This window comes from Coregonus lavaretus (genome assembly GCF_964263955.1).
Source record: "Coregonus lavaretus genome assembly, chromosome: 5".
In the NCBI taxonomy this organism is placed as follows: domain Eukaryota; kingdom Metazoa; phylum Chordata; class Actinopteri; order Salmoniformes; family Salmonidae; genus Coregonus; species Coregonus lavaretus.
The window spans coordinates 47,832,825-47,845,324 of record NC_139992.1 but is presented as its reverse complement, the minus strand read 5'-3'; the positions used below and the strand labels follow the sequence as shown (position 1 = coordinate 47,845,324).

The 12,500-nt window shown below is 48.2% G+C and overlaps 1 protein-coding gene across 1 annotated transcript in view; it reads left to right on the top strand.

The window, feature by feature from the left end:
* The window catches only part of LOC311129747 (staphylococcal nuclease domain-containing protein 1), a 241,312-nt gene that overhangs the window by 149,479 nt on the left and 79,333 nt on the right, over positions 1–12,500 (top strand). The window contains exon 17 of the mRNA XM_084162170.1: positions 11,429–11,617. Within this exon, the coding sequence (XP_084018296.1) occupies positions 11,429–11,617 (189 nt within the window). The remainder of the gene's footprint in view (positions 1–11,428; positions 11,618–12,500) is intronic.

The window sequence follows — 12,500 nt, the reverse complement described above, 5'->3', positions numbered from 1 at the left end:
TGGCGTTTGCAACGCCAGGGTTGTGGGTTCAATTCCCACGGGGGGCCAGTATTAAAATTAAAATGTATGCACTAACTGTAAGTCGCTCTGGATAAGAGCGTCTGCTAAATGACGTAAATGTAAATGTAAATGTAGCCACAGAGAATGTTAACTATATGTTCATGATTAACTCAGTTTTATCTCATAGTCCACTAAAAAATCTCCAACAACATTCTGTACTGTCGCCTAATATGAAACATTCAATCTATAATCTAAAATGCTGGCACATATGCTTCACTATCCAAATACATATGGAGGGCAGTGTATATGATGAACTATCCCAACGAAAATACACACTCCAATTTAATTCCACAAAATTATGCTAATCGACCTATAGACCGATAAGCATGATAGGTCAAATTTATTTTCGGTGCCTAACCGATTAATGGTTAACCGTTAACATCCCTAGTTCCTAGTTATTTGGGCCAAGCCCTGACCTATTTGGCTATTTGTGTTCGTAGTGTGCGTGTTTTATTTGTCCTCAGTATTTGTCATTAGGCCTACATGTATCCACTTTAATTAAGAGGCCCATTACCACAGCATTTACATCCAAAGCAGATCAATGCCATTAGAGGATCGATGAACGTTACTACCTAGTTATTTTTTCCTCTCTTTTTAAGGTGATCTATATTTATAGATTTGACCCTGAAACCATGAGGCCTTAGATCCGGCAGAATTGCCCCGCCATAGTCTAACACTGATCAAATTCATTCCACGGAGGGCTGAGTGTCGGCGGGTTTTCGGTCCTCCCTTGTAATTGACTGATGAATTAAGGTCACTAGTAAGGAACTCCTTACACCTGGTTCTTAATTGAACGAAAAAAAAGAAAAGAAAAACCTGCAGACGCTAGGCCCTCCATGGAATGAGTTTGACACCCCTGGTCTAACACATCTGGGGCAGTTGTAGATTGCTCCTCTGGTAGGTTGGGCAAAGTGATAGACATCATGAAGGTGTCAGAGGCCTGTATGTGTGTTAGCTCTTTTTATGTTTATGTTTGTTTAGGCCCAATGGGTCCAGTAGTGCGCTAGAAAGGGAAGAGGGAGCCATTTGGGATGCAACCCAGGAAATGTCCTCATAATGACCGTGGTCGTTATGTTGTGAAATTATTATTAGGAAGAAGAAATAACCTTAATGATTTGAAGAGGAGCTCTAAGGGTGCTTGAAATAGGCCCTTGGTCTGTAATATGAAGCCATCATCATCCCAGCCTACCCTGGCTTTTACACTGTTATTATGTGCAATTTATTCCCTTAATGAATGGTGGTGTTCCAGGTGTAATTTGGTGGTTATAAGGTTATGTGAAGGCTAACCTAGGGGGGTGTGTGTGTGTGTGTGTGTGTGTGTGTGTGTGTGCGCGTGCGCGCGCTCTGTTCCATTCACGGGCAGCACTTCCCGAAGCCAATAGCTCGACATGCAACCCTCCCCAGCAAAGTTGACCCAGTCGTCTCTTTTTTTGCAGAATACTATGAATCTTTCCCTTTTTATTTATTCTCTTCAGTAAGCAGTGATTGACAAACACCCTCCCACACACACACATTAAGATGTCATCCCCTCTCGGATAGCACTGAACGCACCGTTGCCCTCGCAGCAGTGCTGTCAACAAACGTACCAACAGCGCTAACAGAACCCTGTACCAGACACACACACACACACACACACACACCCTCCGCTTGCAGTGCCTAGATCATTTCCCCTTCAAAAAATTGAGCTGTCATGGCATTCACACGGGCTGTCATACAGAAACCCGTCCTGCATAATGTATTTATTTCCAGGTAATAGTTGTTCATTTATTTATTTGGCTTCCTGCTTATCATCATGGACATTTTATTTTATTTATTTCCACCTCACGATAAAACGCACCAGACTGCGAGATATTTTGTGTTCGTCGGAATGCCAGTCCGGAATGCAGAGTGGGAAAATGTATAATTTATAGGAACTTCCAGTAAATCCACTTAAAAGGGATCTATAATAGTGATGGGGGAAAAATGTATACTGTTACATATCGGGATCTTATTTTTCCGAAATATCGCTTTGACTATTGGAATATTTATGCACTAGTTGGCTGTACCTGCACACCAAAACTCCAGTATTTTTCTTTCATAGCTTGTTCTCTATCTTCTTTTTAAATAGGAAGCCAATTTGTTTTCAGCACTTTTATTTCCATGACTGATCCAAACTCGTTTTCTCATGGCTCTGTCTTGTCCCTCTGCAGCAGGTGAACAATATATTTATTTATTTTATTTTTATTTTTTCACCTTTATTTAACCAGGTAAGCCAGTTGAGAACAAGTTCTCATTTACAACTGCTATCTGACCAAGATTAAGCAAAGCAGTGCGATAAAAACAACAACACAGAGTTACATATGGGGTAAAAAAACAAAGTAAAAAAATACAACAGAAAATATATATACAGTGTGTGCAAATGTAGCAAGTTATGGAGGTAAGGCAATAAATAGGCTATAGTGCAAAATAATTACAATTAGTATTAACACTGGAATGCTAGATGTGCAAGAGATTATGTGCAAATAGAGATACTGGGGTGCAAAAGAGCAAAATAAATAACAATATAGGGATGAGGTAGTTGGGTGGGCTAATTTCAGATGGGCTGTGTACAGGTGCAGTGATCGGTAAGGTGCTCTGACAACTGATGCTTAAAGTTAGTGAGGGAGATAAGTGTCTCCAGTTTCAGAGATTTTTGCAATTCGTTCCAGTCATTGACAGCAGAGAACTGGAAGGAATGGCGGCCAAAGGAGGTGTTGGCTTTGGGGATGACCAGTGAGATATACCTGCTGGAGCGCAGACTACGGGTGGGTGCTGCTATGGTGACCAATGAGCTAAGATAAGGCGGGGATTTGCCTAGCAGTGATTTATAGATGGCCTGGAGCCAGTGGGTTTGACGACGAACATGTAGTGAGGACCAGCCAACAAGAGCGTACAGGTCACAGTGGTGGGTAGTGTATGGGGCTTTGGAGACAAAACGGATGGCACTGTGATAGACTACATCCAATTTGCTGAGTAGAGTGTTGGAGGCTATTTTGTAAATGACATCGCCGAAGTCAAGGATCGGTAGGATAGTCAGTTTTACGAGGAACATCAATATGTTCGCAATACATACAGTAAAGAATTGTGAGAATCGCAATATGTATCATATCGGCACCTAAATATCGCAATAATGTCGTTTTGTGAGGTCCCTGGCAATTCCCAGTCCTAATCTATAATTCAGTCAAAGGCGAGACGATGGATTTTGGCCGGACGGGCGCTGTTCGATACCTCTAAAATGGTGCTTTCATGGTTTACTGGGAACCCCACTGATTCAGCACTCCTGTCCCATCAACATCTAGGTGCCTTTTCTTCTCACAGCACAACACATGAACCACACCCGAGTTATTGACTTTATTAGTCCCAAAAAATCAATTTATTGTTTTTGATCAAAGTTGTCCATTGTTTTTGAGTTAGGGTTTTGCATGGTGGAGTCAGTGCAGTCTCTTCTCCTGTGTCCCCCTACTGCTCTCTCTCCCTTTTTTCCTCCCCTCTTTTTCCCTCCCTCTTTTCCTCCCCTCTTTTTCCCTCCATCCCTCTCTCTCCGATAAGTGTTTAAGATTGCTCTGAGTATATTGATACCCTGCCCCCAATACACACACACACACCCCTCCCTCCCTCCTTAAATCTTCTCCAGGGCTCAGTGTGATACATGTCTAATTCCAGTGGGTGAGCAGAGGGCTGTAGGTGGGAGAGACTGAGGTTCTTATCCTCCAACAGATGGAGAGGGGGATAATGGTGAAAGAAGGATAGTAGAGGATGGAGGGAGGGGGTGAAGGAGGATGAATGATTCTGTTTACCGACAGGTGCTCTGTCAGACAGGTGCTCTGTCATACCTGCTTTCTGTGGCACAAACACACAAGCACACGTTTTGTTCCTCTATCCTCGCGGGGACCTAAAATGTATTTCCATTCAAAATCCTATTTTCCCTAACCCTTACCATAACCCTAACCTTAACCCAAACCTAACTCCTTACCCTAACCCTATTTGTAACCCTAAACCCTAAGCTTCAAAATAGCCTTTGTCCTCATGGGGACATAGGAAATGTACCCACGAGGGAGAATTGTCCTTGTTGTAATATCCTTGTGGGGACTTTGGGGGATTTTAGGTCCCCACAAGGATAGAAGAACCAACCACACACACACACCTCTAGTGCAGATTACAGCTCACACGTCAGCCATGATACTCACTTACATCTGAACGTGTGTCTGAGTCATTCTGCATGGTCCCAATACACACACATGGTCTCCCACATCAATTGATTTGTAACTGAAACTCTCATGGAGCTGAGCTGACTTGTTTGATAAGGAACCCTCTATGAGTGTTCCGTCTCTTTTAATGTTGTGATGACACACAACCTGATGACAGGTTTGCATTACTCATAAAGAGCCTGTTTTTTTATGTAAATGAATGAATCCGTGCCAACCTCTGCCTGCCTGCCTGCCCTTCCTCTTGTTATTCACTCAGAAAGCCATGCTTACATTTCAAATTAGAGGCTATGGCTGAACCACACACACATATGCATGCGCGCACACACACATTTGAGCCGGATGGAGCACACCTACAGACAGACACACAGACAAATACAGCAGACAGAGACAGACAGACACAGACAGACAGACACAGACAGACAGACACAGACAGACAGACACAGACAGACAGACACAGACAGACAGACACAGACAGACAGACAGACACAGACAGACAGACACAGACAGACAGACACAGACAGACAGACAGACAGACAGACAGACAGACAGACAGACACAGACAGACAGACACAGACAGACAGACACAGACAGACAGACACAGACAGACAGACAGACACAGAGACAGACACACCACACGCACACACAGAGTCGGACGGACACGCAGAGACGGACGGACACGCAGAGACGGACGGACGCGCAGAGACGGACGGACGCGCAGAGACGGACGGACGCGCAGAGACGGACGGACGCGCAGAGACGGACGGACGCGCAGAGACGGACGGACGCGCAGAGACGGACGGACGCGCAGAGACGGACGGACGCGCAGAGACGGACGGACGCGCAGAGACGGACGGACGCGCAGAGACGGACGGACGCGCAGAGACGGACGGACGCGCAGAGACGGACGGACGCGCAGAGACGGACGGACGCGCAGAGACGGACGGACGCGCAGAGACGGACGGACGCGCAGAGACGGACGGACGGACGGACGCGCAGAGACGGACGGACGGACGGACGCGCAGAGACGGACGGACGGACGGACGCGCAGAGACGGACGGACGGACGGACGCGCAGAGACGGACGGACGGACGGACGCGCAGAGACGGACGGACGGACGGACGCGCAGAGACGGACGGACGGACGGACGCGCAGAGACGGACGGACGGACGGACGCGCAGGGACGGACGGACGGACGGACGCGCAGAGACGGACGGACGGACGGACGCGCAGAGACGGACGGACGGACGGACGCGCAGAGACGGACGGACGGACGGACGCGCAGAGACGGACGGACGGACGCGCAGAGACGGACGGACGCGCAGAGACGGACGGACGCGCAGAGACGGACGGACGGACGGACACGCAGAGACGGACGGACGGACGGACACGCAGAGACGGACGGACGGACGGACACGCAGAGACGGACGGACGGACGGACACGCAGAGACGGACGGACGGACGGACGGACACGCAGAGACGGACGGACGGACGGACGGACACGCAGAGACGGACGGACGGACGGACGGACACGCAGAGACGGACGGACGGACGGACGGACACGCAGAGACGGACGGACGGACGGACGGACACGCAGAGACGGACGGACGGACACGCAGAGACGGACGGACGGACACGCAGAGACGGACGGACGGACGGACACGCAGAGACGGACGGACGGACGGACACGCAGAGACGGACGGACGGACGGACACGCAGAGACGGACGGACGGACGGACGGACACGCAGAGACGGACGGACGGACGGACGGACACGCAGAGACGGACGGACGGACGGACGGACACGCAGAGACGGACGGACGGACGGACGGACACGCAGAGACGGACGGACGGACGGACGGACACGCAGAGACGGACGGACACGCAGAGACGGACGGACACGCAGAGACGGACGGACGGACGGACGGACGGTCGGACACGCAGAGACGGACGGACGGTCGGACACGCAGAGACAGACACGCAGAGACGGACGGACGGTCGGACACGCAGAGACAGACACGCAGAGACAGACACACACACACACAGACACAGACAGACAGCAGTGACAATCAGAATCCAACCTGAGAAGCGTTCGCCAGCACCAGATCCTCCCTCCTGTATTTTACGACCACCAGCAGCTCTTTTGAGTTATGCAACGCTACACTTATATACGGCGCAAGACTCCGGCCTGGTAATTGGACAGTGCCGTAAAATAGCAGATTTAAAGTGTGTGAGAGACACAGTCTCTGGTGATTGAAGACAGACCAGGAAGTGAGCGTATCTCTGTGTCTCCTGATGCCCAGGTGGGGACGACGTTAAATCGAGATCCCGGCTCATTCGACTTCTCAAACGATCGTGAGAGCTTTCATTTCAAACCCTGGGGGACTTTTTTGTACGAAAAGTGTGGCCCATTGGTGACATCTTAACCATCTAATCCCACCCTTTGAGCTAAATCTCTAGTAGTTGATCAGCTAAAAGGCCTTTCAAGCCCTCCACTTCAATGCACTCCAAAAAAGGGTTAGTCTTTTGTAATCTTTGTAGTCTTAAACAATGAGTTCCCACCCACTCTCTTGTTTTGTGTTGAACACCGGTTACAGTCCCGGCGTTTAGGAGATTACCGGAGCCCCATTTGTGTTCCGGCGGGAGCCATTTTGGCTCCTTCAAGCCCTCCGCTGGGAGCCATCTGGGCTCTGCTCTAAAGCAGTCGCCCCTCCCTGCCGCCAGCCCTCCATTGTGAGCGTATGAGCGTATTTACTTTGGACGGGAAACTAAAGTGGCTCGCCAATCAGCCACCACAGCTCAGAGCCTGGGGGGTGTGTGTGTGTGTGTGTGTGTGTGTGTGTGTGAGAGAGGCTCTAGAAACACACTGACACCAGATCCACTTTATGGTGTTGGCATGCAGGCGATAGGTAAGACATGACAAAACAACAAAATATTGAGTTGTAGCATTGGCCCTCCTGTAGCTCAGTGGGTAGAGCATGGCACTTGCAACGCAAGGGTTGTGGGTTCGATTCCCACGGGGGGCCAGTATGAAAAATGTATGCACTCACTAATTGTAAGTCGCTCTGGATAAGAGCGTCGGCTAAATGACCAAAATGTCAATTGGATCACAAAAAATAAATATTGAGAGGTGTGTGTGTGTTGCCGCCCTCCAGCTTGTCCATTAGTGTGTGTAATGTGATTCCGTGTACAGCCCAGTATTAATGATGTTGCTCAGTAGGATAATTTCTTGCCATTAGGCTTCACAAAGCTCTGCTGCCATTATTTTAGTATTTGTGCTGTTGTCAAGGGGCGAGCAAATGTCACTTCCATTAGGCCTCCCATGTGAAGTTATATAAGAGGCACACTCATCAGTCCTGCAGTGAAGGAAACTGTGTGTGTGCGCTTGTCGATTCAGTCACCCCTACAAAGCTTTCTTACTACGCCCCACTTTCCCTCCTTTAACCTTCAACTCTTTTCCTTGCACTCGCTCTCTCTTTCTCACCTTCTCTCTTCTATATTTCTCCCTCTCTACTATCATTCTCCCCCGCTGTCTCTCTCTCCGAGTTACGTGTGTGTCTCTGACGTAGGTACTCTCAGGTTCTCATGAACAGGTAATGGATCTACTTGTTATCATGTTTGTCTGTTGCTGCTTTCAACGCTCAACAAGACGTTTGTTCCCCAGCGTCGTTAAGTGGGCACCGGAGAGGTTTCCTACGTCTCTAGTCAATCACGGTCGTGGTGGCGGAGAGAAAAGAAACGTCTCAACAAGCACCCTATCTTCCAGCCCGGCAGATTGAAATGCCCAGCGAGTGATTAGAAAAGCTTTTTGAGATTGTAAATATAGATACAATAAGCTGTCGCTGGGGCGTGTCCAACTTAACGCACGCCATCAATACATGAATATCCCTCTTGTGGTTCTACCAACTGTGTGTGGGAGTCAAAGATATTTGGCCCCATATAACCTTAATTACATACACACTGCTCTTCTTCTTTTTCCCTACATTTCTCTTCTCTCCATTTCTCCTTCTTTCCATTTCTCCTTCTCCATTTCTCCTTCTCTCCATTTCTCCTTCTCTCCATTTCTCCTTCTCTCCATTTCTCCTTTTCTCAATTTCTCCTTCTCTCCATTTCTCCTCTATTTCTCCTTCTCTCTATTTCTCCTTCTCTCCATTTCTCTATTTCTCCTTCTCTCCATTTCTCCTTCTCTCTATTTCTCCTCTCTATTTCTCCTTCTCTACATTTCTCCTTCTCTCTTTCTCTCTCTTTCTCCTTTTCTCAATTTCTCCTTCTCTCCATTTCTCCTCTCTATTTCTCCTTCTCTCTATTTCTCCTTCTCTCTATTTCTCCTTCTCTCTATTTCTCCTTCTCTCCATTTCTCCATTTCTCATTCTCTCAATTTCTCCTTCGCTCCATTTCTCAATTTCTCATTCTTTCCATTTCTCCTCTCAATTTCTCCTTCTCTCCATTTCTCCTCTCCATTTCTCCTTCTCTCTATTTCTCATTTTCTCAATTTCTCCTTCTCTCCATCCACTCATCTCCCCCCTAATATGTCGGCTGACATCGCGCGTTGGGGTGCTGACATTTTTTGGCCATGTGGTTTCTGAAGGCCCAGTGAGGGGTGGAGATGGTTTCTGAAGGCCCAGTGAGGGGTGGAGAGGATAATGAACATCAGCCTGTCTGATGAGAGAGTGCTGCCTGCTCCCTGCTAGCTCCAGCTCACTACAGGCTCTTTCCTTCTCTAACTACATACCTTTTCCTTCCTTCCACTCACCCCCCTCACTTCCCTGGTTGACATTTAAGTGCTGGGAGGTGCAGTGTGGCTATAGTAGCCTGGTTATATAACTGGCAGGCCAGTTAGAGAAAGAGAGGGGGGGAGTGGGGGAGAAAGAGAGGGGGTGAGAGTGGGAGAAAGAGAGGGGGTGAGAGGGGGAGAAAGAGACGGGGTGAGAGAGAGGGAGAGGTAGGAAGGGGAGAGGGGGAGAAAGAGAGGGGGTGAGAGGGAGGGAGAGAAAGAGGGGGTGAGAGGGAGGGAGAGGTAGGAAGGGGGAGGGAGAGAAAGAGAGAGGGGGAGAAAGAGAGGGGGTGAGAGGGAGGGAGAGAAAGAGGGGGTGAGAGGGAGGGAGAGGTAGGAAGGGGGAGGGAGAGAAAGAGAGAGGGGGAGAAAGAGAGGGGGTGAGAGGGAGGGAGAGAAAGAGGGGGTGAGGGAGGGAGAGGTAGGAAGGGGGAGGGGGAGAAAGAGAGGGGGTGAGAGGGACGGAGAGGGAGGGAGAGAAAGAGATAGAGGGAGGTGGGGGAGAAAGGGAGGGAGGGGAAGAGATGAGGAACTTGTCATCTTTTGTCAACCCTTGTCTATCTGTCCTCTTAACACCATGTTGAGGACGTAACATTGGCACATAAACACACCTTGAGTCAGTGTGTGTGGATACTGAACCAGAAAGACAGTCACATGGTTGTGTACTGTAGCAGTAGTGTGTGGAGGGATCCTGTAGTCAAACACTTCAACATAGATTAAGATTTATGCATTTACACATAACATCCAACCCCATTCAACCAAACTTGCATAGACAAGTCAGAAAGCATCAGAAACCCCCCATGAGGCAGCATTACCTAACATGACCCCTCTCTCAAACCCCCTCAAGACCCAGCTGGGAGCTGGGGGAGAAAGCAGGAAACACAACCTATGTTTGTCCCTGTTTCCACCGCAGCGTGTTGTCATTATTGTGTTTAATCAAAGTGCAGATTATGCTCTCATTAAAAAGCTTTTTACTTTGACTGTGGATACAAGGCACAGAGGAGCTAGGCAAAGTAATTTGAGTCAGATTTCCCATGGGGGCCCACAGAGGCTAAGCAGCCAGTGTCTTAATCATTTTACTTTCTCAAGTATCTCTTCGCCACACCTGCCCTCTCACTTCTTTCGCTCTCTCTCCCACTCTGCCTTCGGAGGGAAAAAACAACGGCATATTGATTTCTTTCTCTCCTCCCACGCTTTATGAAACAAAACGTAATGATAGGTAATGATTTGGCATATTTTGGTTATTGTCTCCAAAGGGCTAATGTTGGAAAATACCTGGCACTTTGTCAGCAGCAGGGTTAGCACCACGGGGGAATGCAATTTGGCTCGGACTAATTGCGAATGATTTTGAAAATGTGTGGGAACCGCACATGAAGGTATTGGAAAGGCTTAACCAAGACTGGTAGATGAAGTTTGGACTCGATACTGAATTAGAAAATCATTTAAAGGCCTTAACCTTAAAGGTGCTTGTTGTTGTTGGCGTCTGCTGAAATCAAGAGGGAAAACATGGGCAAGTTTACTATTAAATTATCGATCTGCTCCAGCTAATCATGGATGTGTTTTGTTATAGAACTATGAAATATAAAATTTCCCTCAGCTGTCCCCCAAAAAACGATCATGGTGTATTAGTTTGCCAGCTCAAAGTGACTTTCTGACTTTTCTTTTCGTAACTTTTTGAAACTTTAATTTGATTTTCATTACCTATATATTGCAGTACCTTTCCAGTCCTTTAATATGGCGTCCCTGTAAACAGGCCTCCATGGCTCAGAGACCAATGTGATCAATCAGAGAACTCATCAATCTAGGGGTCCTGAGTCATCTTGGAGGTCTAATCCACTGAGTCTCTCTGTTGGGTGTACCGAGTCTCCGCTGGGTTGTGAAAGATGAGCTCGGCGGCGGTGACCAAAACAGCGAGAAGGCCCACTGACAGTGAGAGAGCTGCCACATCAGCTGTGTGTGTGTGTGTGTGTGTGTGTGTGTGCTAGCGAGCGAGCGAGCGAGCTCAAAGCTCTCAGATCGATAGCGAGCTCAGGGGCCTCCAATGATCTGTCTATTTAAGGACAGAGTCTCCTGCTTCAGAGCACCCTGGCATTCTCTAATGGAATCTCAAACCTAGTCCCCGATACAGTACATTAACCTTGTCTCATTTCTCCCTCCTCTTCTGTCTCTCTCGCTCTCTCTCTCTGTCTCTCTGTCTCCTTCCTCTTATCTCTGTCTCTGTCTCCTTCCTCTTCTCTCTCTCTGTCTCTCTGTCTCCTTCCTCTTCTTTCTCTCTCTGTCTCTCTGTCTCCTTCCTCTTCTCTCTCTCTCTGTCTCTCTGTCTCCTTCCTCTTCTCTCTCTCTCTGTCTCTCTCTCTGTCCTCTTCTCTCAGGTGGAGGTAGAAGTAGAGAGCATGGACAAGGCTGGTAACTTCATCGGCTGGCTTCACATCGAGGGGGTCAACCTGTCGGTGGCGCTGGTAGAGAACGCCCTATCCAAGGTCCACTTCACGGCCGAGCGTAGCTCCTACTACAAGACTCTGATGTCCGGAGAGGAGGCCTCTCGTCTCAGGAAAGACAAGGTAGGTCCTCAGTTTGCCCCAAGAGTGTTTTTGTTTGTTAGCGTTTTGGGGTTAGCAATCTTTGTTAGCCCTGAGGGCGCTTTTGTTTGTTAGCACTTAGCCATTAGCATCAGACTTAGTTGGCATGGGCTTTAGGGCTAGTCCTAACTAGAGGTCTTCCCGTATCCACCTGTACCCGAATACCCGAGACCTGATCCAGAATCTCACGGGTCTGGGTCGGATCTGATATGATTGTCTGGGGTATGTGTAATTTTAACTGACTTGTCCGTACAGATCCAAACGGGACTGCTGCAGTAGAGAGAGAGAGACATTGTATTATTTATGCTGTTAACTTGTTGTTGTTGTTGGCCAATCATGAGACATCAAAGCAGCAGCAGGCTACAGTCATAGAGCCTCATTCCATATGTGGCAAAAGTTAAGAGATATCAAATTAATGGAAGATGGAATTAAAGAATTTAAAGTTAAAGGAGAAGGATTGGCTACAACGTCCAAGAGCCAACAGGTAGGCTGCTACTTAAATGTAAATGTAAATGTTAATATTCTGAATGGAGTTGTTGTTATTTGTAACTGTAGGATTAGAAAGCACATTCACTGCAGCTTCAGTTAACCTAGCTAGCTAGCGTTAGACAGGTACTATGTAATCATATTTGATGAGAAATAACCTAGCCATGGCAGCTATTAGTCTACTATGGCTTGGTTGGTTGCTGTCTCTTGTCTCTCCCACCCTCCCTGCTCCCTGTGTCACTCGCTCACAGTACAGTCCCTCCCCCGCCTGCTAGAGCGGTACATCTCTCCCTCCTCTCGCACTTTATCAGCTCCGGTTATTAGCAGACGCTCTTATCCAGAGCGACTTACAGGAGCAATTAGGGTTAAGTGCCTTGCT